The following is a 25344-nucleotide window of genomic DNA, read 5'->3' on the forward strand; positions in this document are numbered from 1 at the left end:
CAAGAATGTAATAGATATCCAGTGTATGATATGACTTGAAGAAAGGATTCCAATTTGAGCTTAGGCTGTGTGTCCCCTAGAATTTTCCTGTCAAAGCCAGTTTTTAAGATGATTAGGAATCGGTCTTCCAGCCCTCTGTCTTATCTCTAACCAGAGACTTTCCTGGTGAAAAATTCACCCTACGGGAGACAGTCTGGATTCCTGGGTCTGGCTACAGTCAGAGGAGATATGAGATTCAGGCAATATACAGCCTGTGAGACAATGTGTTCTTTGACCCACTCCCCTGAGCTTACTCAGACCTGAGTCCTAGGGTATGGGACAACAAGAGATACTCCTTGCCCAGCCAATGTGGCTCAGTTGGTTGAGCATCGTCCCATGCACCAAGAGGTCGCTGGTTTGATTCCAGGTCAGGGCACATGCCAGGGTTGCAGGCTCGATCCCCAGTAGGGGCATGCAGGAAGCAGCGATCAATGTTTCTCTCTCTCTCTCCCTCTCCCTTCCTCTCTCTAAAATCAATAAAAGACATTATTTTAGAAAGAGAGAGATTCCTGCTTAATTATATGTAGTTTCCAATACAGAATATAAGACCCAAGGTTATATAACTCAAGGCTTTTCATCTAGATATACTTTTATTGCTTAAGATCAGAGCATAATGAGCCTTGAGAGCTAGCATTTACAAATCTGCAGCAAAGTCAGCTCTTCCATCACCTAACACTTCCCAGAAAGATTGATCACTTCTTCCTTTTCTTGTGTTCTCGTCCCAAATAACTTTTTCTCCATCTGTAATATCTTATGTTTCTTAAAACAAAAAAACTTTAAAAAGAAAGACCCAGCTTTTCTCTCCTGGCCATAACTTTAGTTTGAAGGGAGAGATGATGATCAAGAAGTACAATAATGAAGCTTTCTTATTATAATCTTCAAATCAAAGACATCCTCTGGCTAATAGGACCAATAAAAGCCCTCTCATCCCCCTCACTTGCCTCAAAAACAAGACTATGCTTCAGATATCCCCTCTCAAATGAAAGTTTCACTTTCCCCCTCACCCCAATAAAACTCGGAGGAAAAAAAAAAAAGGTCTTTATTTCTGTCATGTATTTCCCAAGCTTGTAGAAATGTACTATTAAATCTAGAAGAACTGTTGGAATTGTTCCGGTAAAAAATATCACCAGGAAGGCACTACAGGTAGTTATTTACCTTTTGAGAGAATGACATTCAAGGCTGGCTGTCGCTAGCGCAGTCTCCTCCTACTCCAGTCCATCTCTTGGCAGCCTCTGCTCTTCTTGTCAACCCCCTCTTACAGAAGGCGAGTGAGTGTTTGGTAGCTCTCTCCCTTCCCCACTCCCACACTGGGAGGCTTCATTAATAGTTCAGCTAAAACAGGATCAAGTTTCAGACACTCCCATAGTGAGTGAGAAAATGATCCCACCAGATTAAATTGGAGCCTAGATCAGTAGAAGAGTATTTCCACCACTCTGCCAGGGCTGGGGCAGCCAAGGTTAATAGCTCCAATGATACCTTCTAAGTAGGATCACATGAGTGGGAGAAGATGGGTCATAGCCAGCTATTTGGTCTATTCAGTCATTCTCTGGATTGGCAGCATCACCTGGAAAATTGTTAGGAATGCAGATGCTTGGGCCCTCATCCCAACCTCAATGAATCAGAAACTGTGGACAGGTTGGCATCGGTGTTTTCACCAATTCTTCCAGGTGATTGCGATGTATGCTCAAGTTTGAGAACTACTTGTCAGCAAGATCAGTGACGCACTAAAATGTCTCCTTTTCCTCAAAAAAAATTTACTTAGGACATTTGGATCAGAAAAGTCAAAACGATTTCATTGAGCTTTAGTTATATTATACATGTTCATATATACCTTGAATGCAAAATTTACTACCGTTTCCTCTAAGGTTTTATTTGGTTCATTATAAAAACTTCTATAGGGTCTGTGTGTGAGTGTGTACATGCTCTCATAAATATACAGAATACTTATGGAGGGACACACTCCAGGGCTTCAAGATGAGAAATTGGGTGGCTTATACAATACCATGTGTATATTATCTACTCAGAATTTCTTTTTTCAAGTAGATAAATTTTCAAAATATCACCTTAAAAAATAACACTCCTGAAAGATGTGCTATATTTAATAAATATTTACTGAATGTCTACCATGTGTCAGTCACTGTGATAGCTGCTGGGGACAGAATGGAGAATAAAGTATAGTCCCGGCCCATGAACTCTTATATTTTGAAGTAACACTAAATATAATAATTTAAAAATATTTTCAGTTTCCAAATCTCTCTTGATCTTGACCATATGAAATTGTGTGGAAAAGTTGAGGGAAGGTAAGGGTCATACCTCTTTCTTTCCAGGATAGGAAAAACTAAAGCCTGAAACAAAACCAGACTTGGGCTTATTATAATAGTTATCATTTATTTAGTGATGGACCTTAAAACAAAATTACATCTTTTTTTTATAATTATAAATGTAATATAAAATCATATCACATCCAAACATTACAGAAATACATACCAACAGTTAGAGGTCTATTAATCACACTCTCCAGAGATACACTGTTAACAGTTTGGTGGCTTTCTCCAGCTTTAATTTTTAAAAATTATTTTATTTTTATTGATTGATTGGAGAGAGAAAGTGAGAGCCAGCGAGAGAGAAATACTTCCACACACAGCCCTAACCTGTCTCCTTGTCTTCCCTAGGGCCTTGCTAACTTCTTTTCTTGTGCACATATATTTTCTTGCATTTTTTATTTGCCCCTCAGACTACAGACATATTTTTTCTATTCCCACCCCTAGCCTATTCTCCACCCCTGCTACCATTTGATCACTTTCTCTTCATTGCCATATTTCTTGAAAGAGTGGTGTATGCTATCTACCTGCCTCTATTTACTCACTTGCTATTCACTTATCACTCACTGGAACTATGGTTTCTACTCCCTCTACTCTCTATTGATTTGCTCTTCTCTTCTCTGAACATATGGTGCTGTTGCTTAAACTCTTTTATCTTGAAACTCCTTTGGCTCCTACTGCCCTGCTCTTTCCAGGTTGCCTCTCCCTTCTTCCATAATCTGAAACAAGTATTTTTGAGGCATCCTTTGTGTCCTTTTTCTTCTTTCCTTTAACTTTGGTGCTGTCATTCTCTGCAACTACTAGTCTCCTGCAATTGATGCACGGTTTAGATCTAGGTCTCTCTCTTGGGCAGATGCCCTACGATTTTATACGATTAATAAGCATTTTTACTTGGCGGTCCCACCAAACAGTCCACCAACCGAACAAATCTGAACTTCTAGTTAGCACCTTGTTATTGATATCATCCAAAGCCTTCTTGGATATCACAGCTTTCTTTTATTCCATATACAATTACATAGAAGGCCTTGTTGGTATTGTCACAATAGCATTTATGGCAATCATTTCCTTTTCAGTATCATTGACCTGTGTTTAGTCCTTGAAATTCCTCCCCTGAATTTTTGCAGTAGCTATTTGCCCAAGTGGATTTCCTGCTTCTAGTCTCTCATCTTCCCAAAATAACCTGGATCAGTGTTCTTTAAAATTTTAGCTGCCAGGAGTAGGGTTTCCAGATAAAAGATAAATAATTTTTTTTAGTATAAATATGTCCTGTGCAATATTTAGAACATACTTTTACAAAAAATTATTTGTTGTTTGAAGTTCAAATTTGCCAATCTGTATTTTTTAAAATACATATTTTTATTGATTTCAGAGAGGAAGGGAGAGGGAGAGAGAGATAGAAGCATCAAGGATGAGAGAGAATATTGATCAGCTACCTCCTGCACGCCCCACACTGGGGATCTAGCCTGCAACCTGCTTTGCTGCTGTTTCATTATCTGCAAAATGGAAATAATACAGTAATAGAATCGACCTCACAGTTTTGTTGTGAGGGTTAAGTGAGTAAATACATATAAAGCAGTTTTAGTCAGTGTCTGGCCCGAAGTACTCAACGTTTCCTATTATTGAACAAATCTGTGCAGTCCTCATTTTATCACTTCCTTACTAAAAATCCGTCACTATATCCCTATCTTGGACCAAAGAAAGTTATCCCCACTCAGTCAAAATACCTTCTTGCCTTCTGTTTTTGACTTTCGGTATTTCCCTTATTAGACCGTGAGCGCCCAGATCCTCCTGCACTACCAGTACCATAGCAGACATTTAAAAATTAGTTATTGAATTTTTTTTTTTCCACCAGGGACAAATGTTCTTAAAAGGGGAAAAAACTATAGAAAGTATTCCAGATCACCATATGAAATTTAGGCATTAGAGCACCTAGCGCGGATTTTACAAAACCAATCGTCTGCAGAGTGTCCAACTGGGCGAATCCACTACCAAGGGAAGCATTTTAGTAAAATTGTTTTTCACTGACGTTTCTCATCACTGACCTCTGACGCCCAAGAGGTGGGATTAGGAAGACAGCTGACTTCTTCCTCGCCCTCCCTCCTCCACTGGACCGGCTGGTTCCGTGGCCAGCCCTGCCTGTGGCCGATTTGGCGTTCCCATTGGCCAGTTTCCCCGAGGAGGCTGGCCCTGGTTATGACTCCGCCCCCAAGTGGGCGGGGCCTCCCGCGCCGTAGGGTCTGGGGACGGTGGGGGTTGTTGTGGCCGCCATCTTGGGTTCCGCGGTAGCGGTGGCGGCCGTAGGGTGCCGCGTCGGGGAGTGGCTCTTCCCTCCTGCTCCCCCCTCCCGCCCCGTTCGGTGTCAGTGGCTCCTCCCACTGCGGGGGGGGGTGGCGGGACGGCGGTGGCACCTACGGCTATGGCGGCTACAACTGCTAATCCCGGTGAGGAGACGGAGGACTGGGGCTCCTTCTTGGGGAGGAGGGGCTGACGGGGTTGGCAACTGAGGTGGACCCTGGGCTGAGGGGCCGTAGTCGGAGCTGAGGGCACGCGGACGCGTGGGGGGCCGGGAGGGGGCCATGGGGGATGGGCTTGACCTGGGGGAGGGGCCCGACCCTGGGGACTTGGGGAGACTCGAGTTGGAGAGGGAGGCAGCGGGCGGGCGTTGGGGGTTCCGCACCCCGAGTTCTGTTGGGAGTTCGGTAGGGTCCTCTTTCAACCCTCTGCCCACTGGAGCTGCTGGACGCCAAATAACTGGGTAGAGTGGCTCAGCTTACTTTAAAAGTAGTTGAGACTCCTAAACACTGGACCACGTTGCTATTTATCTGAAGTGGCACTTTCAAACGTTTAGATTTAAATGTAAAGTTAAGAATATTTGAATGTGTTCGCACAGTTTCTCTAGGCTGCACCCTGCCCCCCACCCCACCCCACCCCACCGCACCCCACTGCGCCACGGGCTATCCTTTGAAACCTGCGTTTCTGTATCGGAGGTGCCTCGTAGTGTCTTTAGCTGCCGAGGGCGGAGGTTTGTGAAATGGTTTGCGTTCAGGGCAGATATTAACAACAAGCATTCAAAAACCCACGTTTAAATACTGTTAGGTGAGGGTCGAAGCATTTCCCATTTTGAAAGAAAAGTTCAGTTCCATGCCATTTCTCAATGAACATCTCTTCCAAAGGGGGAGCTTGGACATGGGGAAAAAAAATAAAAAATCAAGCCATTCATGTCCTAAGAGGTGGAGCGAGGTGTATAGTGCATCAGGTCTAGACGGATCAGGTCTTCAAATTCCTAGTCCCAGTCCTCTTTCCACTGTGTTACAGTTATTCACCCATAGGAAGTATTTCATTTTAGGGATCCTAGTTTACCTTGGCCATTTTCTTGCAAAATGAAATCCCTTCTTAGAAATCCCTACCTCTAAGAGACTTAAGAGGTGGGGATGAATTTCTTGAAAAGACAGTGTGGAAGGGATTCAGTGCTGTTCCCACGTTGCAGTTTAAGTTGGGTTTCTTTCGTGTCTGCGAAGTCAGTATTATTTTGCAGTACCCAGGTTTTGCTATAATAGTTGAATCACTGTGAAATTTACTCTTTCCTACCACATTTCTGGGAACAGAATTACTTAAGTTATTTTGTCACATGTCGGTATCGTATTTTTAAATCTTCTAAGTTGTTTTATTTTTAGAGGAAAAGGAGATAAAATTCCATTGTAGGAAGTGCTTAGTGATGGAATCAAATCGGAGAGATGCTATTATTATAGCCTTATAGTAAAATAACCTAATTCCTAACTGGGGAGTAAAGAAACAAGATTTTAAATTGATAACACATTGCAAAATACTTATATAATCCTAGTCAAGTTGCAAAGCATTTCTGTTACTAAGACGTTGCCTGGGTAAACAAGTTCAGTGCATGTGTCCGAAATTTTTTTCCCCCCCAGTAGTGTAGGTGGGGTTGCTTTATTTTGTTGTATGTGTGTGTATTTTTTTTTAACAGTAACCAGAATGACAATCACTTGACCACATTTTCATTAGCTGATTAATATCAACTTAAATCTGTAAGCAAAAAATATTGTACGTGTGTCGAATCCTTGCTAATGAAACAGTTGATTTTGTTGATTGTCCATTGACAGTCCACTTCTGCAATTTTTAGATTTATTTTTTGATGTTGAAAAATTCTTCAAACTCTTCCAAGTTATTGATCTCATGTTCAGCACATTATAATTAAATTAGAAAATGTATTTTTTTTCTTCATTTCTTTTGCTACTTTATATCAAAAGAAAGATCATAGATGCAGTGTGGACTTTTAATAGCCTGTTGCTTTTTGGGAAATGAGGACCATGAATGGAGGGACACAGGGTGGGCATGTACTGTGCTCAGTGGAAAAAAAGTAAATAGTTTTCAGGTCAGAATTCTTTGTCACATGGTCAAACCTTTTCTTAGAGCCATTTTAGGGACTAGCGACATCATACCTATTTCTTTGAGTTTTTTCTACTTTTTTTGGTTGGTGCTTATTTCCCTACAGTTTATGGTCTATCTTTACATATGTCTGCAAAGGGCTTTTGTACTAATTAACTGTTCTCTCTAAGCTTCATTTAAGTTAATTCTTAGCATTAATAACAATGCTTGATCATTTTAATTGTACGTAGAGTATGATTTAGGGACTCTGGGTGGCCCTTTAGTATCTTGCAGGGGACCTGTTTCCTTTGCATCTTCACTGTCTTAACATGATGCTGGATCAAGAGAAATAGTAAGAAACGGTTTATATCTACTCTCTAATAAGAATTATGCTGGCCCTAGCTGGTTTGGCTCAGTGGATAGAGCATCGGCCTGTGGACTGAAGGGTCCCGGGTTCGATTCCAGTCAAAGTTCGATGCCTGGGTTGTGGGCTCGGTCCCCAGTAGGGGGTGTGCAGGAGGTAGCCAATCAATGATTATCTCTCATCGATGTTTCTATCTCTTCTTCTCTGAAATCAATAAAAATATATTTTAAAAAAAGTTATGCTGAAGTGATAGTTCTAATATGATGATGGCTTTTTTTTCTGCATGAATTAATAATTCTTTATATTCTATTATTTTTTACTAATTCTACTTCCATTGGCAAATAGGAGTGGGTGGATATGGCCCATGAAGTCTTAGGCTATATTTTTCTTGTCAATAGAATACTAACAATTTTGAGGAACACTTTTAAAATTGCATATGTGATTGACTAAGGTGCTGGTAGGGAAGACAGTAGGTATTTGATTTACAATTCAGTATACAAACCAAAGATATGAATGAGTTTGTAGGAGTATAGGTGTTTCCTCCCTTAATTCTGGTATTCTCTTTAGTAGAGTTCTTTTTGTGTGCTACCATTAAGTACCATTTATTGTGGATGGAAAATGTGGTAAAAGGCAAGGGAAAGAATACTGTTAGGGTTTGTAAGGCTGACATTTAGGGAAAAATTTTCACATAATTTTTGCCTACATAAATTACAGTTTTAAAAGCATCAATTAACAATTTATGTAGTGTAAAATTAAGATGCCAAGATACTTTGTATTATATTCTATTACAAACACTTTTGAAAAATTACTAATTTACTAATTGTTTAATCTGCATACTTTTTATACTATAAGATTTGTAGCATCAACCTGAATCTTCTCCATTTTCTTAGAAATTAAGAAGTAAATACTTCTGCTTTCTTTCGACTCTAGTTTTGTTGTTGTTTTGAAATAGTGGTCTCTCAGCTTGGTTTTTCAAATTCCAATCCTACCCTTCTATCAGCCCAACAGATGAAACTAATATGTTGTCTTGTGAAAGTTTTTTTGTGGTTTTCTGCTATGGATCACTATCTTTTAATGCAATAACAATAGGAATTTCCACTGTAGTTGATCTTCAAAACTAAATTGCAACACTCAAGAAACAAAACCCTTTTTAAAATTATTTTACTTAGTCCATGACATCTTGGAGTTAATTTCAAAACTAGTAAAATTTGAACTAAGCTTTCTTATTTAAAAGACATCTTTAGTTGAATAATCTTTAACATACTCTTTTTTTTTTCGCTCACCAATATTTCCTCATATCTATTTCCTTTTTTAACTTTATCTTTTATGATGATCACAGTTTTGTATTCTTTTATGTATTTATCTAGTTATCATATCTTTTTTGCATAAAATATTTTGCATGTAATATTTAAATGTTTAAAATTATTATTATTTTTTATTGACTTCAGAGAGGAAGGGAGAGGGGGAGAAAGATAGAAACATCAATGATGAGAGAGAATCACCAATCGGCTGCCTCCTGCATGATCCCTACTGGGGATTGAGCCCACAACCCGGGCATGTGCCTTGACTGGGAATCGAACCCAAGACCCTTCAGTCCACAGGCCGACACTCTATCCACTGAGCAACACCAGCTAGGGCTAAAATTATTTTAATCATAATTATCCATGCATATATTAACAACTGTTCTACATAATTTGTTGCAAAAACAGCAGTCTTCTCCCTTCTCTCAGTTCCTTCCCAGTGACAACCATTTTTATATCTTTTAACCAAACTTTTTGTTTAATTAAATGTCCCTGAAGTAAAAGACTCCAGTTTTCAAACTGGAGGGGCCAGACCTGTGAATGAAAACAAACCACATCAAAGCATATTATCATGAAACTGCAGCATCATATGCAAAGAGCATCCTACAAGCTCCAGAGAGGAAAAAAGAAAATGGGGCCGAAACCGGTTTGGCTCAGTGGATAGAGCGTCTGCCTACGGACTGAAGGGTCCCAGGTTCAATTCCGGTCAAAGGCATGTACCTTGGTTGCGGGCACATCCCCAGTAGGGGGTGTGCAAGAGGCAGCTCATCGACGTTTCTCTCTCATCGAGAAGACAACGAAGCAATGCCTTCAAAATTCTGAGGCAAATAATTTCCAACTTAGAATTCCCTATCTAGGCAAACTGTCAATTAGTGAAATAGAAGAAAGGTATTTTCATCCATCCATCCAAGGTCTCCCTTACACTCTTTTTCAGGAGCTCACTAGAGGATGTGCTTCACCAGTAGGAGAGAGTACCAAGAAAGAAGAAACCGAGGACAGGAAAGAGGCAGGACCTTAGGAGAAAACAAGCAATCATTTTACATACATTGCCGTTGGTTTCCCAGTTTTCAGTTTGGACCCTCACTTTCATCTTTGCCCAGTGTTCTCCAGACTGGAGGACCTCTGGTTTACATTCTCCAGAGAATAAATCAGTCTTTTGACAGGGTGAAGGAGGGGCAGTTTTTCTACTAGAAGGAACCAGGGAGGGAGAGGATCTGGGAATCTACCTGCTGCTGAAACAGATGTTGAACCAATCCTTTTAATTTTGGCTTTTATTCATCCTGCACACCCCCACACCCCCACTCCCCCACTCCCATTAGTCACCAGTTCCTAGACTTTGGGAGATTTCACCATGTAAATTGTGTTTTGTTTTCTGCTTTTTTCCTTGCTGGCTTAGGAGTGAGTTCTTGTGGGTCTACCAAGGAAGTTGTTCCCAGTTTCCAAAAATTTATTGTTCCTTTCTTCCTCCCATTTTTCTGTCCATGTGGTTTTATATTGTATAAAACTGTTTTTCTCATATATATATATATATATATGTGTGTGTGTGTGTGTGTGTGTGTGTATATATATGTATATATATACACATATATATATACACACACACATACATACATATTTGGGGGGGAGAAAGTAAAAGTAGATGTATACATTTAATCCACTATCCTTATTAAGTTGCATAGTTTTACAATTTTAGAGGTTCCTTTACCATTCCATTCTGCTATACTAATTTAGGCCTTAATCACCTCATTTTTAAATTTTTTAATTTTTATTGATTTCAGAGAGGAAGGAAGAGGGAGAGAGAGGAACATCCATGATAAGAGAGAATCATGGATCGGCTGCCTCCTGCAAGGCCCCATTGAGGATTGACCCCACAACCCGGGCATGTGCCCTTGACTGGAATCAAACCTGGGACCTTTCGGTTCACAGGCTGACGCTCTATCCACTGAGCCAAACCGGCTAGGGCTATCACCTCATTTTTTATTAGTCTAATTCATCTTCCTACTTCTATTACTTCAAACTTTAAATCTATCAGATTAATCTTTTAAATTATATTTTCTTATCACTCATGTTAATATGTGATTAAGGCTACTTAACCAGTTTTCATTGCCTTTAGGTTTTAGAAGTTTAATTATAATGGGTATTGGGATGGATTTCCTTACGTTTATCCTGTAGAGATATACTCACCTTCTTGAATCTGTAGGTTACATCTCTTGCCAAATTTAGGAAACTTCAGATGTTATTTTTTAGTGTTACCTTCTTTCTCTTTTCTTTCCATGGTTCTATAATGACAAAATATGTCTTTTGTTATAGTTATATAGATCTCTGAGACTGTTAATTTGTTTTTCTGTTTACTCCCCTCCACCCCCAGTCTATTTTCTTTCTTTTCAGAATGTATAATTTCTAGTGTTCTGCCTTCCATTTCACTGATTGGTTCATTTGTCCTTGCTGTTAACCCCATCCACTTAATTTTTTATTTTATTATTTTTTAGTTCTAAAATTCTATTAGATTCTTTATATTTCCTGTTTTGTTTGTTTGTTTGTTTGGGCTATTTCTTTGCTGAGGCTTTCTATATTTTGTTTCAACTGCGTTAGTAAGAGCTTGTTGAAGCGTTTTTGTCATGGCTGCTTTTAAAATCTTTGATACTGCTAACATCTGTGTCATATTATTGTTGGCATCTATTGTTTGTTATTTTTCATTCAATTTAGGATCATCTTGGTTCTTGGTATGATAAATGATTTTTTAAAAATTGAAGCCTAGATATATATTTTTACAAAAAATAATAAGTGGATATTTTTGTGTTAATGTTATTTGATATTGGATCTTATTTAAACCTGTTTTAGCTGGCTTTCACTAGCACCACATTGGGGGTGGGTGATGAGGAGTACTCCTTGTTATTGCTAGGTGGAAGTAGAATTCCCAGGTTCCCTACTAAACCTTGTTGACACCTGAGGTGGAGGCTTCTTATTACTGCTGGATGGGGATGGAGGTTACACCTCCTCACATTGTCTCCACTGACACTGTATGGGACAGGTTTTCATTTTCAACCAGTGGAAATGGAAGTTCCAAGACCCTACTTGTCCTCTGACACCATTTCAGGCCTCTGTTACAGCCTCACAAGGATGGATGTTTTGCCTCCCTACTCAGGATGTTTGCTGGCAGGGTGCAACTGAGGTCCGATTTTCCTCTGGTGTTTGGCTGGGGAAGAGATTGTTGTCTAAGAATTTTCTGTCTTGGTAAACTGCCCATTTCCTGGTCCTGTGGCTAGAGAGAGCAGGCTTTTGGGGGAGTTATTTGTAGTTTGTACCCCTTTGTTTTGCCAGGTTGCTGACTTTTTAGCCCTGTGTCTGGGATATATGAGGCACCAAGAAAACCCAAGGGAACTCATCACCCTCTCATTCTTCAAGTCATGTGGTATTAGCTCATCTGCCTTTTCTTCACCTTTCAGAGTATTCTTATGTTTGTTTTATATATGATGTTCAGACTTTTAGTTGTATTTAGCAGGATGAATAAGGAAAAGTACATGTACTCCATTGCCATGGGAGCAGAAATAAGTATGTGACATTTAATAAGAAAATTTTGTAAAATAATGGGGAATGGAGGACTTTACTATTTGATAATTTAAAAGGTACTTTAAATCTGTTATAGTCAAAAGTTCTGGGTATTTATACAAGAGCGGGAAAATATATTAATATAGAAGTGTAGAAAGAGATCAATTATCTATATATAATTAAAGTTTAATAAAGGAATCACTTCAGATAAGTAAGGAAAAGATGGACTATTCAGCAAATGATGTTAGAATAGCTATCCATTTGGAAGAAAGTAGAGTTCTATTTTATGCTAGGTAGGCATGTGGTAATAAATTTCAGATGGATTGAAAATCTAAATATGGCCCTGGCCTGTATATAATAGTTGGTTGGAGTGTCCTCTGTTCACCAGAAGGCCCCGGGTTTGATTCCTGGTTAGGATACATACCTAGGTTTTGGGTTCGATCCCCAGTTGGGGTATATGCGGAAGGTGGCTGGTTGATGTGTCTCTCTCACATTGATTTTTCTCTCTCTTTCCCTCTCCCTTTCTCTCTAAAATCGATTTAAAAAAATCTAAATATGAAAAACAAAACTATAAGGAAATATGGAAGTAATCTGGAGGATGGGGAGCTTTCCTAAGGAAGACAAAAATCCAGGAATTATTTGGAAAAATATTGATAAATTTAACAACATAAAAATGTAAAATGTGTATAGTTATTTATAATTACATAATAGACAAATGACTCAGTATCTTTTACATGCTGATAGATCTTATACATTTATTAGAAAAAGCCCATATTCAGCATAAACATAAGCAAAGGTATGAAGAATCAACTCATTGATTTCTCATGACTAATAAATATAAAAAGAAACAATGCAAGTTAAAGCAAATGGATTTTTATTGACTTTATCGGGGTGGCATTGGTTAATAAAATTATAAGTTTCAGATGTGATAATGTACTATTTTTATCTACCAGATTTGGTAAAATTAAAAAGTATAATATCCAGTGCTGATGAAGGAAATAGGTACTCTTTTATCCTGTTGTGGGAGCATAAATTGTAGTAACCTTTTTGGAATGTAATTTAGCAATATCCATCAAAATTTTAAATGCCTATATATTTGGACACAGTGAATTTCATCTCTAGGAATCTATTCTAAAATAGCAAAAGAGAATTTAAAGTTGTATATGTAGCCAAAACCAGTTTGGCTCAGTGGATAGAGCGTCAGCCTGCGGACTGAAAGGTCCCGGGTTCGCTTCTGGTCAAAGGCATGTACCTTGGTTGTGGGCACATTCCCAGTAGGGGGTGTGCAGGAGGCAGCTGATCGATGTTTCTCTCTCATTGATGTTTCTAACTCTATCTCTCTTCCTTCCTCTCTGTAAAAAAATAAATAAAATATATTTTTAAAAAAAGTTGTATATGTAAATGTCCTTGGAGCATTATTTATAATAGTAAAAGAAAAGTAAGAAGCTTATAATAATAAATAGAATAGTAACATCTTACCTAATAATAGACAAACATGTAAATTGGCTGTACCTCTGCTACACCACCAGCCAATCAGGAGTGATATGCAAATTAACTCAACAAAGATGGCAGTTAATTTGCATACACATGTGCCAAGTGACGGGGTGGAACCCTTGCAATGTCGCAATGGCGACAATGCAGGCGTTCTGCCCCACCCCCAGTCTCTCAGGGCCTCTGGGCAGTGTGGGAAGGCGGGCCTGAGTGGAGAGAGGCGGCTCCATGGCCTGAGCAGAAAGGGGCTGGGCCGGAGTGGAAAGGCGGTGCCGGCAGCCAGGGAAAGGAAAGCCCATTCTAGCACGAATCTTCGTGCATCGAGCTTCTAGTATATAATAAAACCCTAATATGCAAATTGACCGAACTGTGGAAGGACCGGTCTCTATGACGTGCACTGACCACCAGAGGGCAGACGCTCAATGCAGGAGTTGCCCCCTGGTGGTCAGTGCTGCTCAGCCAGAAGCTGGGCTCATGGCTGGCGAGCATAGCGGCAGTGGCGGGAGCCTCTCCTGCCTCTGCTGCAGGCAGGCAGTAAGGAGCGAGGGGTCCCGGACTGCAAGAGCCCTGGACTGCGAGAGGGATGTCCGCCTGCTGGCTTAGGCCAGGGGGATCGGGCCTAAGCTGGCAGGTGGACATCCCCTGAGGTGTCCCAGACTGCGAGAGGGTGCAGGCCAGGCTGAGGGACCTCCCCACAGTGCACGAATGTCATGCACCGGACCTTTAGTACTTACATAATTGAAATTATAAAAATGAATGAGGTATATATGTGTGTGATTGTGTTTGTGTGTACAAATATCCATGATGTATATTTTTTAAAAAAGCAAGTTGTAAACCAGGATTCCATTTTCATTAAAACATATGCCTATTTTTTATTAGAGATATAGGTATATATAATCTGAGGGGAAAATAAGAAATAAAATGATCTTAACTGATAACAGTGGTTCTTTCTGGGAAATGAGATTGAGTTGGAAGGAGCGGCGGGGGGGGGGGGGGGCGGGGATAAAAGGTGCAGGAAAAGGACTTAGAGTTTTACCCTATATAATTTTCTGAGTATTGGTAGGTGATATTTATTTTTGGGTTTTCTGTATATTTTAATAAAATAAAATAAATGAAAGGAGCTAAGTTATATATATTTGTTGCATGAATGCAATGTATAAACCAATTTGTGTATAAGTTTTAGATTAATATTATGTAACTATTAGAAGTTTTTAAAAGTGAAGTCTGCAGAATATATATAGTACTTTCTCTTCCAACCTGGGAAATCTTTTACCAGTGTAAGAATTCAAGAAGAGCAATCTGGACATGAACATTTGTGTTTTCTAGCAAACTACTGTAATTTTTATCTATAACTTGAGCCTTTCTTCTGGCCAACTTGATCATGATGGTGATGGTGATTATGAGCAAGGACCATCTTTTTAAAATGTGTATTTCTGTTTTTCACTGATAGAAATGACATCAGATGTACCATCACTGGGTCCAGCCATTGCCTCTGGAAACCCTGGGCCTGGGATTCAAGGTGGAGGAGCCATTGTACAGAGGCCTATTAAGCGGCGACCAGGGTAAGTTTGGGGTAAATTGTGTCATGAGTGTCTCTCCTAATAACCAGCCTGACTTACTTTGTAGCTGAACCCTCTTGACTATTCCTAGCCCTTTCACTTCAACTGGTTTCTTACTATACTGCTCTTAAGTAACTCTTTTTAAAAAATATATATATTTGTTTATTGATTTCAGAGAGGAAGGGAGAGGGATAGAGAGAGAGAAACATCAATGATGAGAGAGAATCATTGATTGGCTGCCTCCTGCACACCCCTACTGGGGATTGAGCTTGCAACCTGGGCATGTGCCCTTGACCGGAATCCCGGGACCCTTCAGTCTGCAGGCTGACTCTCTATCCACTGAGCCAGATCAGCTAGGGCAAATAACTCTTTTTAGTCCCTGGATTTTTTAATGTTTATTTTATTAATTTTTTTATTGATTTTTATTTATTTTTGTTAATCCTCACCCAAGGATATTTTTTTCATTGAATTTTAGAGAGGATGAAAGAGAGGGAGGAAAAGAGGGAGGGAGGGAGAGAGAGAGAGAGAGGAGCATCCATGTGAGAAAGAAACATCCATTGGTTGCCTTCCGCATGTGCCCCGGTCGACTGAACCTACAACCCAGGTGTGTGCCCTTGACTAGGAATTGAACCTGCCACCCATAGGTCTGTGGGCCGACACTCTAACCATTTAGCTATGTGGGTCATGGCTGAATTTTTAAATTATAGAATTGATGTTTTTGTCTATTTATTTATTTATTTGTTTGTTTGTTTGTTTGTTTGTTTATTATTTTTTAATCCTCACCTGAGGACATTTTTTCCATTACTTTTCAGAGAGAGTGGCAGGGACCCTTCCACGACCCTTTGGTTTCTGGGATGACACTCTAACCATTGAGCAAACTGGCCAGGGCTTGTCTAAGTTTCCTATAAGTCTTTTTAAAACCAAAAATTTCTGCAATGTAAAGGACTATGAATGTTACTGAGAAAACTTTTACTGCTTTCATTAAACTTTGTGTCTGCATTCTCAAAATGTTTTTGATAGGCTGTCTACTTTTATAAATTTAGAGAATTCTGAACCCTAGAATATTTCTTCTCTAAGTTACTGACATGTTTATTTTTTTAAAATATTTTTATTGATTTCAGAGAGAAAGGGAGAGGGAGAGAGATCGAAACATCGATGAGAGAGAATCATTGATTGGCTGCCTTCTGCACACTCCTTACTGGGATATCTGGGCATGTGTCCTTAACCGGGATGGAACCCAGACCCTTCACTGTGCAGGCTCTATCCACTGAGCCAAACCAGCTTCTTGATTTCGAATGCAGAGTGTTTCTTGATTTCGAATGCAGAGTGTATTCAGTTCCAAAAGTATTTATGAAATGCCTGATTCGCATAAGGCATTGGGCTGATTGCTAGTAGGATATGGAGGTAAATAAGACACAGTCCTTTAAGTTGCTTATGAACATAATCAACTGAGAGGGATCATCATTACATACATAAATATAACACAAGGTAAAATATGCCAAGTTTGTTAAGAAAGAAACAAATAGACTGTTGTGTCTCACAGTATGATAATGCCATAATTGGTTGGTAAAGATTGGGAAAGACTTCAGAAAGGAGGTTGCTTTAGAAAGGCCTAGAAGCATGGGTAGTATTTTTATCCATTTTTTGGCATTAAAATTTCCTATTTCCTTTTTCTTTTAAAAAAAATATATTGATTTTTTACAGAGAGGAAGAGAGTGGGATAGAGAGTCAGAAACATCGATGAGAGAGAAACATCGATCAGCTGCCTCTTGCACACCCCCTACTGGGGATGTGCCCGCAACCAAGGTACATGCCCTTGACCGGAATCGAACCTGGGACCCTTCAGTCCGCAGGCCGACGCTCTATCCACTGAGCCAAACCGGTTTCGGCTCCTTTTTCCTTTTTAAAAATTATGTAGTTAATATTATAGCTAGTCTTTAAGTTTTAGCCCATCAAGAGTAATACAAGAGTGATTCCTGGACTAAGGTGGTAACGTGAGTAACACACTAAGACTTGTTATGTCTCTAAGGGCTTTACACATTTTAGCTTACTTACTGAGGCATAGGGTGGATAAGTAACCTACCCAAGGTTCTAAAGTAAGGGGAAGATCTGTGATGTGAAACTTGGGAGGTTAGCTTTAGAGTCCACTCTCTTAAATACAGTGTTATGGCTATAAAAAAATCACAAAAATTTAGAAGCAATATAAATATCAAAATTAAGGGCTTAGTTAAGTTACAGTATATTTAAAAATGGAGTACTGGCCCTAGCAAGTTTGGCCCAGTGGATAGAGCATTGGCCTGCGTACCAAAGGGTCCCTGGTTTGATTTCAGTTTAGGGCACATACCTTGGTTTCAGGCTTCAAGCACTTTTGATGTTTCTCTTGAAATTATCGTGTTTTCTTTGATCACAAAATCCACATTATTAACCGGTACACCTGGTAGACAGATATTTAGGGACTGCAGGGAGGAAAGGGACAAACACTTTCAGGATTGATGCTGCATACTTATATACCCACCTAGAGGACCATAATACCAATTTGTCACACTAGTGTAGTTACAAGAGATCACTGGGTTAAGGTGCTAATATAATGTTTAAGTTTAATAAGAGTACAGAGATTAATAGGAGATTGGTTTTACCTTGTTACCTATAATCTTTCCTAATTTCCTGAAATAAAAGTCACCTCTGCTTTTGGTACTTTCATTGAACAACAGTAGCACATTGATTATGCTCCTTGCTTTATATTTGTATTTGTGTATACAAATAGTCCCTTGAAGGCGAGTCTCTTGTTTTCACCTCATCTAGTACACTCAGTGTCTTGACTGTAGCATAAATTACAGGTTTATTAGAAAAAAGAAAGGAAAAAGCAGTATTTAACCTTTTGAGGTATTAAATCACTCTCTTATGTAATATTACTGTTCTGAAAGATGTTTCAGAAATCTGGTAACACAGCTTAGAGTAGATCATAGAAATGAGAAATGGACTTGAATTATTCATATAATTTTTTTTTTTAGTGTGTTCCTACTCCTTTTGTAGAGATTGTATTACTTATTACTCAGATGTAAAACTTGGCAAAGGTTGACTGCTACCCTGGGAGAATGTAAGGTAGCAGTAGGTACTCTTTTAAAAGGGAGAGAGGGAGCGATAGAAACATCAGTGATGAGAGAGAATCATTGTATTGGCTGTCTGCTGCATGCCCCACACTGGGGATCGAGTCCACAACCTGGGCATATGCCCTTGACAGGAACATCTGACCCTTCATTTTGCAGGCTGATGCTCTATCCACTGAGTCAAACCAGTCAGGGCGGTACTCTTTTTTGATTGCCCAGTTTCTTTGTCCAGTTTGGTACAGCTAAGAAGAGGTAACATAGCTTTGTTTTACTTCTGTCTACTTATTTCCTTCTTTCATTTGGTTGGGTGTTCAAGAAGTTTGTAGGTTGAGAATTTTTAATTTCTTAATGTTCTGTATTGTCAGTAGGCTTACACTATTTATTGTTGGCTTTCCCTAGGTTGGATTTTGATGATGATGGAGAAGGCAACAGTAAATTTTTGAGGTAAGATTTTGAAAAACTTTCTCTAGATTTCTGATGTTAAAAATTAGTTCATGATCTTTATATTTCTGACTTGTATTATTTTTATCTTTAGGCCTAAGGAGAATGCTTCATCTTAGAACTAAGTTTTTCTATTATATTGTATTCCATGAAATTTCCAAGCATTCTTTTAATAGCTGCAAAGGAAGGAGCTCTTTGAGGGGAGGGCAGAGAATTTACAAGATCATCTGTGTTAGTTATCTATTGCTGTGTGTTTGGCTTAAAAACAATGATTTCTTATTTCTCAGAATTGTGTAGATTGGCTAGGTGGATAGTTATTCTGCTAATCTTTCCTAGACTCACAATACTGTGTTCAGCTGGCTGGTCAGCTGGGAACTTGACTCAACTGATGTGGGTGGATATCTCTTTGTGGTCTTTTATTCCTTTTTTTTTTCATTAGTAACTGTTTATTGATCAATGGTTTGATATAAAGTTATTTGAGATCTTCAGAATTTGCCCAAATGGATCACAAGCTTTACAAATTTTTATTTTTCTCTTAAAAAAAGGATAAGGGGCAGGTTGGGAGTACTAGCAGTAGTGACATTTGAGAATAAATTAACAAAAAAAATATTTAGTTTGGTCTTTTATTCTTAAGGGGGCCAGTAGGTCAGGCTGAGTTTCTTTACATGGTGATGGCTATAATCCAGAGGGTAAGTCCTTATCCTTTGTATTGTAGGATTTATTATACCTTATGATAACTAAATGCTTATCAAGCCTCTGCTCTGTTTTGACATTTGTAACGTTTCATTGGACAAAGCAAGTCAGATGTCTACATCAGAGTCAATGAGGGGGTCCTATACAAGGGAGTAGATACAAGGGGGCGTAATTTGTTGGTGGGTCATTCTCTGAAACCCATTCACTTCTCCTATAGAACAGGAATTGGAATTTTTTTATTTTTATTTTTAATTTCTTTATTGATAAAGGTATCACATATTTGTCCTCATCCCCCCATTCCCATCCCAAACCCCTCCCCATGTATGCCCCCACCCCCCTATTGTCCATGACAGGAATTGGAATTTGTATTTTTGATTATTGACTCTGTTGAAGTACTGAAAATGGACTTTTCAGTATTTTGATGGAGTTCTTTCAGAGATGGGAAATATTTATTCTTGTGGAGATCAATTACTTGGCTTTGATTGTAAGTAAGGAAAGCAGTAAGAGTCAAATAAAGGAGGATAACCTTGACTGCAACCTGCCTTTTTTCTTTTTCTTTTCTTCTTTTAATTTTTTTATTATTTGGTAAACATCTGAGCAATGTTTAATGGGTAGTATCATACCGAAAAAACTCTAAGGCCTAGTATACATTGACACTAGCAATATTTTTACAATTAAACATTATTACATTTCTGAAAATGCTAATTTTATTTATTTTTAATTTAATTTATTAGGGTGACATTAATAAAATTATGTAGGTTTCAAGTATACAATTCTATAATACATCATCTGTATATTGTATTGTGTTTTCACTACCTCAAGTGAAGTCTCTTTCCATCACGATTTATCCCCCTTTACCCTCTTCTACTCCCCAACTATCTATGAGTATTTTTTTTTCTTTGCTTAATCCCTTCTCCTTTTTCATCCAGCCCCCAACTGCTTTCCTCTCTGACAACTATCAGTCTGTTCTCAATAAGAAAATACTAATTATATATCGCCAGGTATTCCTTATCTACACTGCAGGAGGTCAGAAAAAGTAGTGTTAAATGATATTGATGTCTAGGCAATTCCTTGCTCTTATTTGAAGAAGTAAGTTTTATCTTCTCCCTTCATTTTATTAAACCTGCTAAGGGAAAGCTAATGACGTACATTCTTTCCCAGGGCCCACACACCCTCTGGTGGAGATGATAAGTAACCCAATCCCCACACACTGATGTCCTAATGTTAACTTTTCAAAGGTAACTTCACATTTTGTTTTACTCTCAGCAGCTTTTTGATCTTCCTAAAGATGAACAGGGCCTGTGGCCTTAAGCATTTATTGCCAGATGATGACATCATATTTGCTGAATATCCTTTAGAAAATGACTTAACCTTTTATCAGTAATCTATAAAATCAGTATCAAGATATTTCTCTGTGTACAAGTTTGTGAATCCTCAGTGATCCTGTGCACCTGAGGAGATGAGATAAAATAAACATATGCCAAATACTCACTGAGGCATGGCTTGACTTGGCATGAAATCTAGCCTCTTTGCTATTTTCATTATATCAGATTTAGTGGTTTCCATCATTTCTTCACAGAACAGTGTTCTTCCTTATCGCTAAACTTCTACACTCACAGTACCTACCTCTTACCGTGATTTAGACAATCCAGGCATTTCACATACTGTTCGCTTCTCAGGAGGGCATTCTTAGCCCTCATCATCCATATTCTACCCTCTTTTCTTTAAAAAAGAAAAAAAGAAAAATGATTTTTAATTGGTTTTTAGAGAGGAAGAGAGAGAGAATCACTGATCAGCTGCCTCCTACATATCCCCCTCCTCCCAGGGATCAAGCTGGCAACCTGGGCATGTGTCCTGACTGGGAATGGAACTGGCAACCTTTCAGGGCATGTGGGATAATGCCCAACCAACTGAACCACACCAGCCAAAGCAGCCTGCCTTTTTTCTTTCCAAAGTTGAAAATACTGGGCTGGAGAAAAGTAGGCTAATAATAATGCAAGAATAACTTTTGTGTTGCACGTACTCACATCTGTAAACGTGCTTTTGCCCACCTCTCTATGTATGTACATGCATTCAAGTTTGAGAAGCACTATTCTAGTTTCTACTAGTAACTCTGACATTGTACCTAGAGTTTCAAAGCCTTGACATTCTTTTTTTAAAAATATATTTTTATTGATTTTAGAAAGAGGAAGGGAGAAGGAGAGAGAGAGAGAAACATCAGAGAATCATTGATCGGCTGCCTTCTCTAAGCCCCCCACCGGGGATTGAGCCCCGCAACCCGAGTATGTGCCCTGACTGGGAATTGAACTGGGACTTCCTGGTTCATAGGTCGATGCTCAACCATTGAGCAACACTGGCTGGACAAAACCTCGACATTCTTAAAAACTGTTTTTTTAAAAAAATATATAGCCCTAACCGGTTTGGCTCAGTGGATAGAGTGTCGGCCTGTGGACTGAAGGGTCCCAGGTTCGATTCCGGTCAGGGGCATGTACCTTGGTTGCGGGCACATCCCCAGTGGGGCGTGTGCAGGAGGCAGCTGATCGATGTTTCTCTCCCATCGATGTTTCTAACTCTCTATCCCTCTCCCCTCCTCTCTGTAAAAAATCAATAAAATATATTAAAAAATGTATATATATATTTTATTGATCCTTTATAGAGAGGAAGGGAGAGGGATAGAAAGCCAGAAACATCGATCAGCTGCCTCCTGGCACACCTGCTACTGGGGATGTGCCCACAACTAAGGTACATGCCCTTCACCTCAATCGAACCCAGGACCTTTTTTTAGTCCACAGGCCAACGCTCTATCCACTGAGCCAAACTGGCCAGGGCTCTTAAAAACTATTTTATAGATGTTGTCTGGGAATATAAAATGATGCAACCGCTATGGAAAACAGTATGGAGATTCCTCAGAAATTAAAAACAGAATTACCATATGATTCAGCAGTCCCACTTCTGATTATATATTCAAAAATATTGAAAGCAGGATATTGGAGACATATTTGCATATTCATGTTCATTGCTCCATTATTCTTAGTAGCCAAGAAGTGGAAGTGACCCATATATCCATTGATAGATTAATTGATAAAGAAAATGTGGTATATATATATCCAATGATTGTTATTAGCCTTAAAAAAAGAAGGGAGTCCTGTCACTTTCTACTACATGGATGAACATTGAGGACATTCTACTAAGTGAAATAAGCAAAATAAGACAAACACATTTGACCCTTGAACAGCTCAGAGGTTGGAGCGCCAACTGCTGGCGCAATAAAAAATTGTAGTACAAATCCACCCTCTGTATACGTGGAGTGAAAATAACAGTTAACTCTTGAACAATGCAGGTGCAAACTGAATGGATTCACTTAACTGCGTATACATGGACCCGCCAGTTCAAACTTGCGTTGTTCAAGGGATAGCTGTACTCTATGATTCTACTTATATGAGGTATCTAAAGTAGGCAAAATCAGAAAAACAAAGTAAAATGATGGTTGCCAGGAACTGGTGGTGGTGTGGGAGGTTGAAATGGAAAGATGGTGTTCAGTGGATATAATTTCAGATTTGGAAGATGCAAAAGTTCCAGAGATCTTTTGCACAACAGTGTGAATATAGTTAACATTACTGAACTGTACACTTAAAAAAAGTTAAGATGGTAGTTTTATATTATGTGTTTTTTTACCATAATTAAAAAAAAAACCACAACATGAAAACACCTATCTCTAACCTTAGAGGGATGCTGACAGGGAAGTCAGCCCTGCCCTTAAGATATTATCTTTGTACCTATCTTGTGTGTGTGTGTGTGTGTGTGTGTGTGTGTGTGTGTGTGTGTGTGCCTGATAAGTAAGGGGTTTACAAAGTTCTATGGGATATTATTATTATCTGTATGGATTTATGGTGCTTTTCCATTGGATTTTTTCCGTTGAATATTTTTACTCCTTTCTAGTTTTCATTTCAGAGTGAAATGGACATAAGTGTAATGCTTTGAACTAATTCTTTTTTTTCTCCTTCAGGTGTGATGACGATCAGATGTCTAACGATAAGGAACGATTTGCCAGGTAATACAGTAGAACATCTCGGTCTGTGTTGTAAGACCAGGCAATGCAAGCATACTAAGTTTTAATTTTATTTCAATGTGAGACAGTTTTCCTGTCCAGCCTCTTTTCTGTTCTGAAAGCTGACTAACTTAATATTATAATAAATACTAGAGGCCCAGTGCACGAATTTGTGCAGGGTAGGGTCCGGCCGGCCCGCCCCAATAGGGGCCTATCAGGGCAGGCCGGCAGGGGGGACGGGATGTGGGAGGTGGGCCGGCGGGGGGGAGGGGAGGGAGGGAGTCCAGCCCCGCCCCCGATTGGGGGGGGCAGTTGGGAGCGGGGCCTGGAGAAGACCCACTGAGCTGGAGCTGAGCATGGGCCCCAGGCTTTCCAGGGAGGATGGCCTCAGCAAGGAAACAGAAACCACCAGAAGGTTCTGCAAACAGGCCCTGAGCTCCCTTTGGCTAGGCAGACTCAGAGCTGGTATCTCTGTACATTAGACACAGCTCTGCACTCGAATTTGTCTGTTGGTCAAATCCATTGCATCAAAAAACTTGTTCCCCTTCTTCTCTTTGGGCCCTTACAACAAATACAGGCCAATTGGAAGACGCGGGCCCCAGTGGCAGAGCCAGGCCCCACAATCACCCAGAATTTAGGCCTAAGACAACTGGGTAGCAATCTCCACGGAACAGAACACCCTGCTTTAGTCTTAATTCTCCCCTAAAATGTGCCCAGCTGCTCCTCTTTAGCCAGGATAGACTGAACTAAGGAACCAAAGACCAAGTTTCCTTTGAGGTTGGATCCACCGGGAGCCTGCTGGTGGCAAGGCCCCTCACAGGCGACTGCCTTCCCCCCAAGCTCAGTGTGCTCTGAGCCAGTCCATTTCTTGTGGTGCCGTCTCCTGGGCTGCTGGTTGGGTGGCAGGTCCACAGGGTTTCTCTCCACCGCCTTCTTGGCCTCCCGAGCAGTACCTGAGAGCGGTATCCTCAGGCCCAGCGCGCCAGGCGACTATTGTGAGAGCTGGGACTCGGAGAACGAAGGAGCTGGACCCGCAGGTGGCCAGTCCATGCCCTCCCACCCCGCTTCTCAGTCTCGCTTGTGTGGATCGGGCCAACGCCTGCTGCCCGAGACTGGCACCATGTGGGGAGAGTCACAGTGGGAAGAGGGGCACCCTGATCTGCCAGCCTTGGTGATGATCATCTCGGTGCTCAGCTGATTGAATGCATCCCACAGAGCCTTCATTTCAAGCTGCAGGCTCACACTGGCCACCTTCGCTTTCTTTACTGGCACCTTGGTGACTGCCACACAACTGGCCCCAGGGCCCTCGGGCTCAGCAGTGGTGTTGGTGGTGGCCCCTGCTGGTGCGTAATAGTGACCAGTCATTCTGCCATAAAAGTCACTGGGCTTTTATATATATAGATTGTTGTTTGGGTAACATGGCTTCACACTATGACTTCAAACTAATGGTATATATTTTACAGTGTATTTTTTTAAAAAAATCTTCATGTGATGATGTTTTTATTGATTTTTAGAGATGGGGGAGGAAGAGAGAGAAACATCGATATGAGAAAGAAACATTAATTGTTTGCCTCCCACACGATCACCGGACAGGGGATCAAACCCTCAACTTGGGTACGTGCCCTGATCAGAAATTGAACTCACAGCTGAAACCGGTTTGGCTCAGTGGATAGAGCGTCGGCCTGCGGACTCAAGGGTCCCAGGTTCGATTCCGGTCAAGGGCATGTACCTTGGTTGCGGGCACATCCCCAGTAGGGGGTGTGCAAGAGGCAGCTGATCGATGTTTCTCTCTCATCGATGTTTCTAACTCTCTATCCCTCTCTCTTCCTCTCTGTAAAAAATCAATAAAATATATTTTTTTAAAAAAAGTATATAACCTTTAAAAAAAAAAAAAGAAATTGAACTCACAACTTTTTGGTGTATGGGACAATGCTCCAACCAACTGAGCCACCTGGCTAGGGCAGTTCTTTTTTTTTTTTAATGCTCACCCGAGGATATTTTCTCCATTGATTTTTAGATAGAGTGGAAGGGCGGCGGGGGTGAGGGGG

The 25344-nt window shown here is 40.0% G+C and overlaps 1 protein-coding gene across 6 annotated transcripts in view; it reads left to right on the forward strand.

Annotated features, from left to right (window-relative positions):
- The first annotated feature begins 4629 nt into the window (after positions 1–4629).
- Positions 4630–25344, forward strand: part of ARNT (aryl hydrocarbon receptor nuclear translocator) — a 51215-nt gene continuing 30500 nt past the window's right edge. For all 6 annotated transcript variants that reach the window (XM_079760631.1, XM_079760632.1, XM_079760633.1 and 3 more), the window contains exons 1-4: positions 4630–4801; positions 14899–15010; positions 18514–18558; positions 23255–23299. In XM_079760631.1, coding sequence (XP_079616757.1) covers positions 4777–4801; positions 14899–15010; positions 18514–18558; positions 23255–23299 — 227 coding nt within the window. In that variant the 5' untranslated portion in view covers positions 4630–4776. The remainder of the gene's footprint in view (positions 4802–14898; positions 15011–18513; positions 18559–23254; positions 23300–25344) is intronic.

This window comes from Cnephaeus nilssonii (assembly GCF_951640355.1).
Source record: "Cnephaeus nilssonii genome assembly, chromosome: 21".
NCBI lineage: Eukaryota > Metazoa > Chordata > Mammalia > Chiroptera > Vespertilionidae > Cnephaeus > Cnephaeus nilssonii.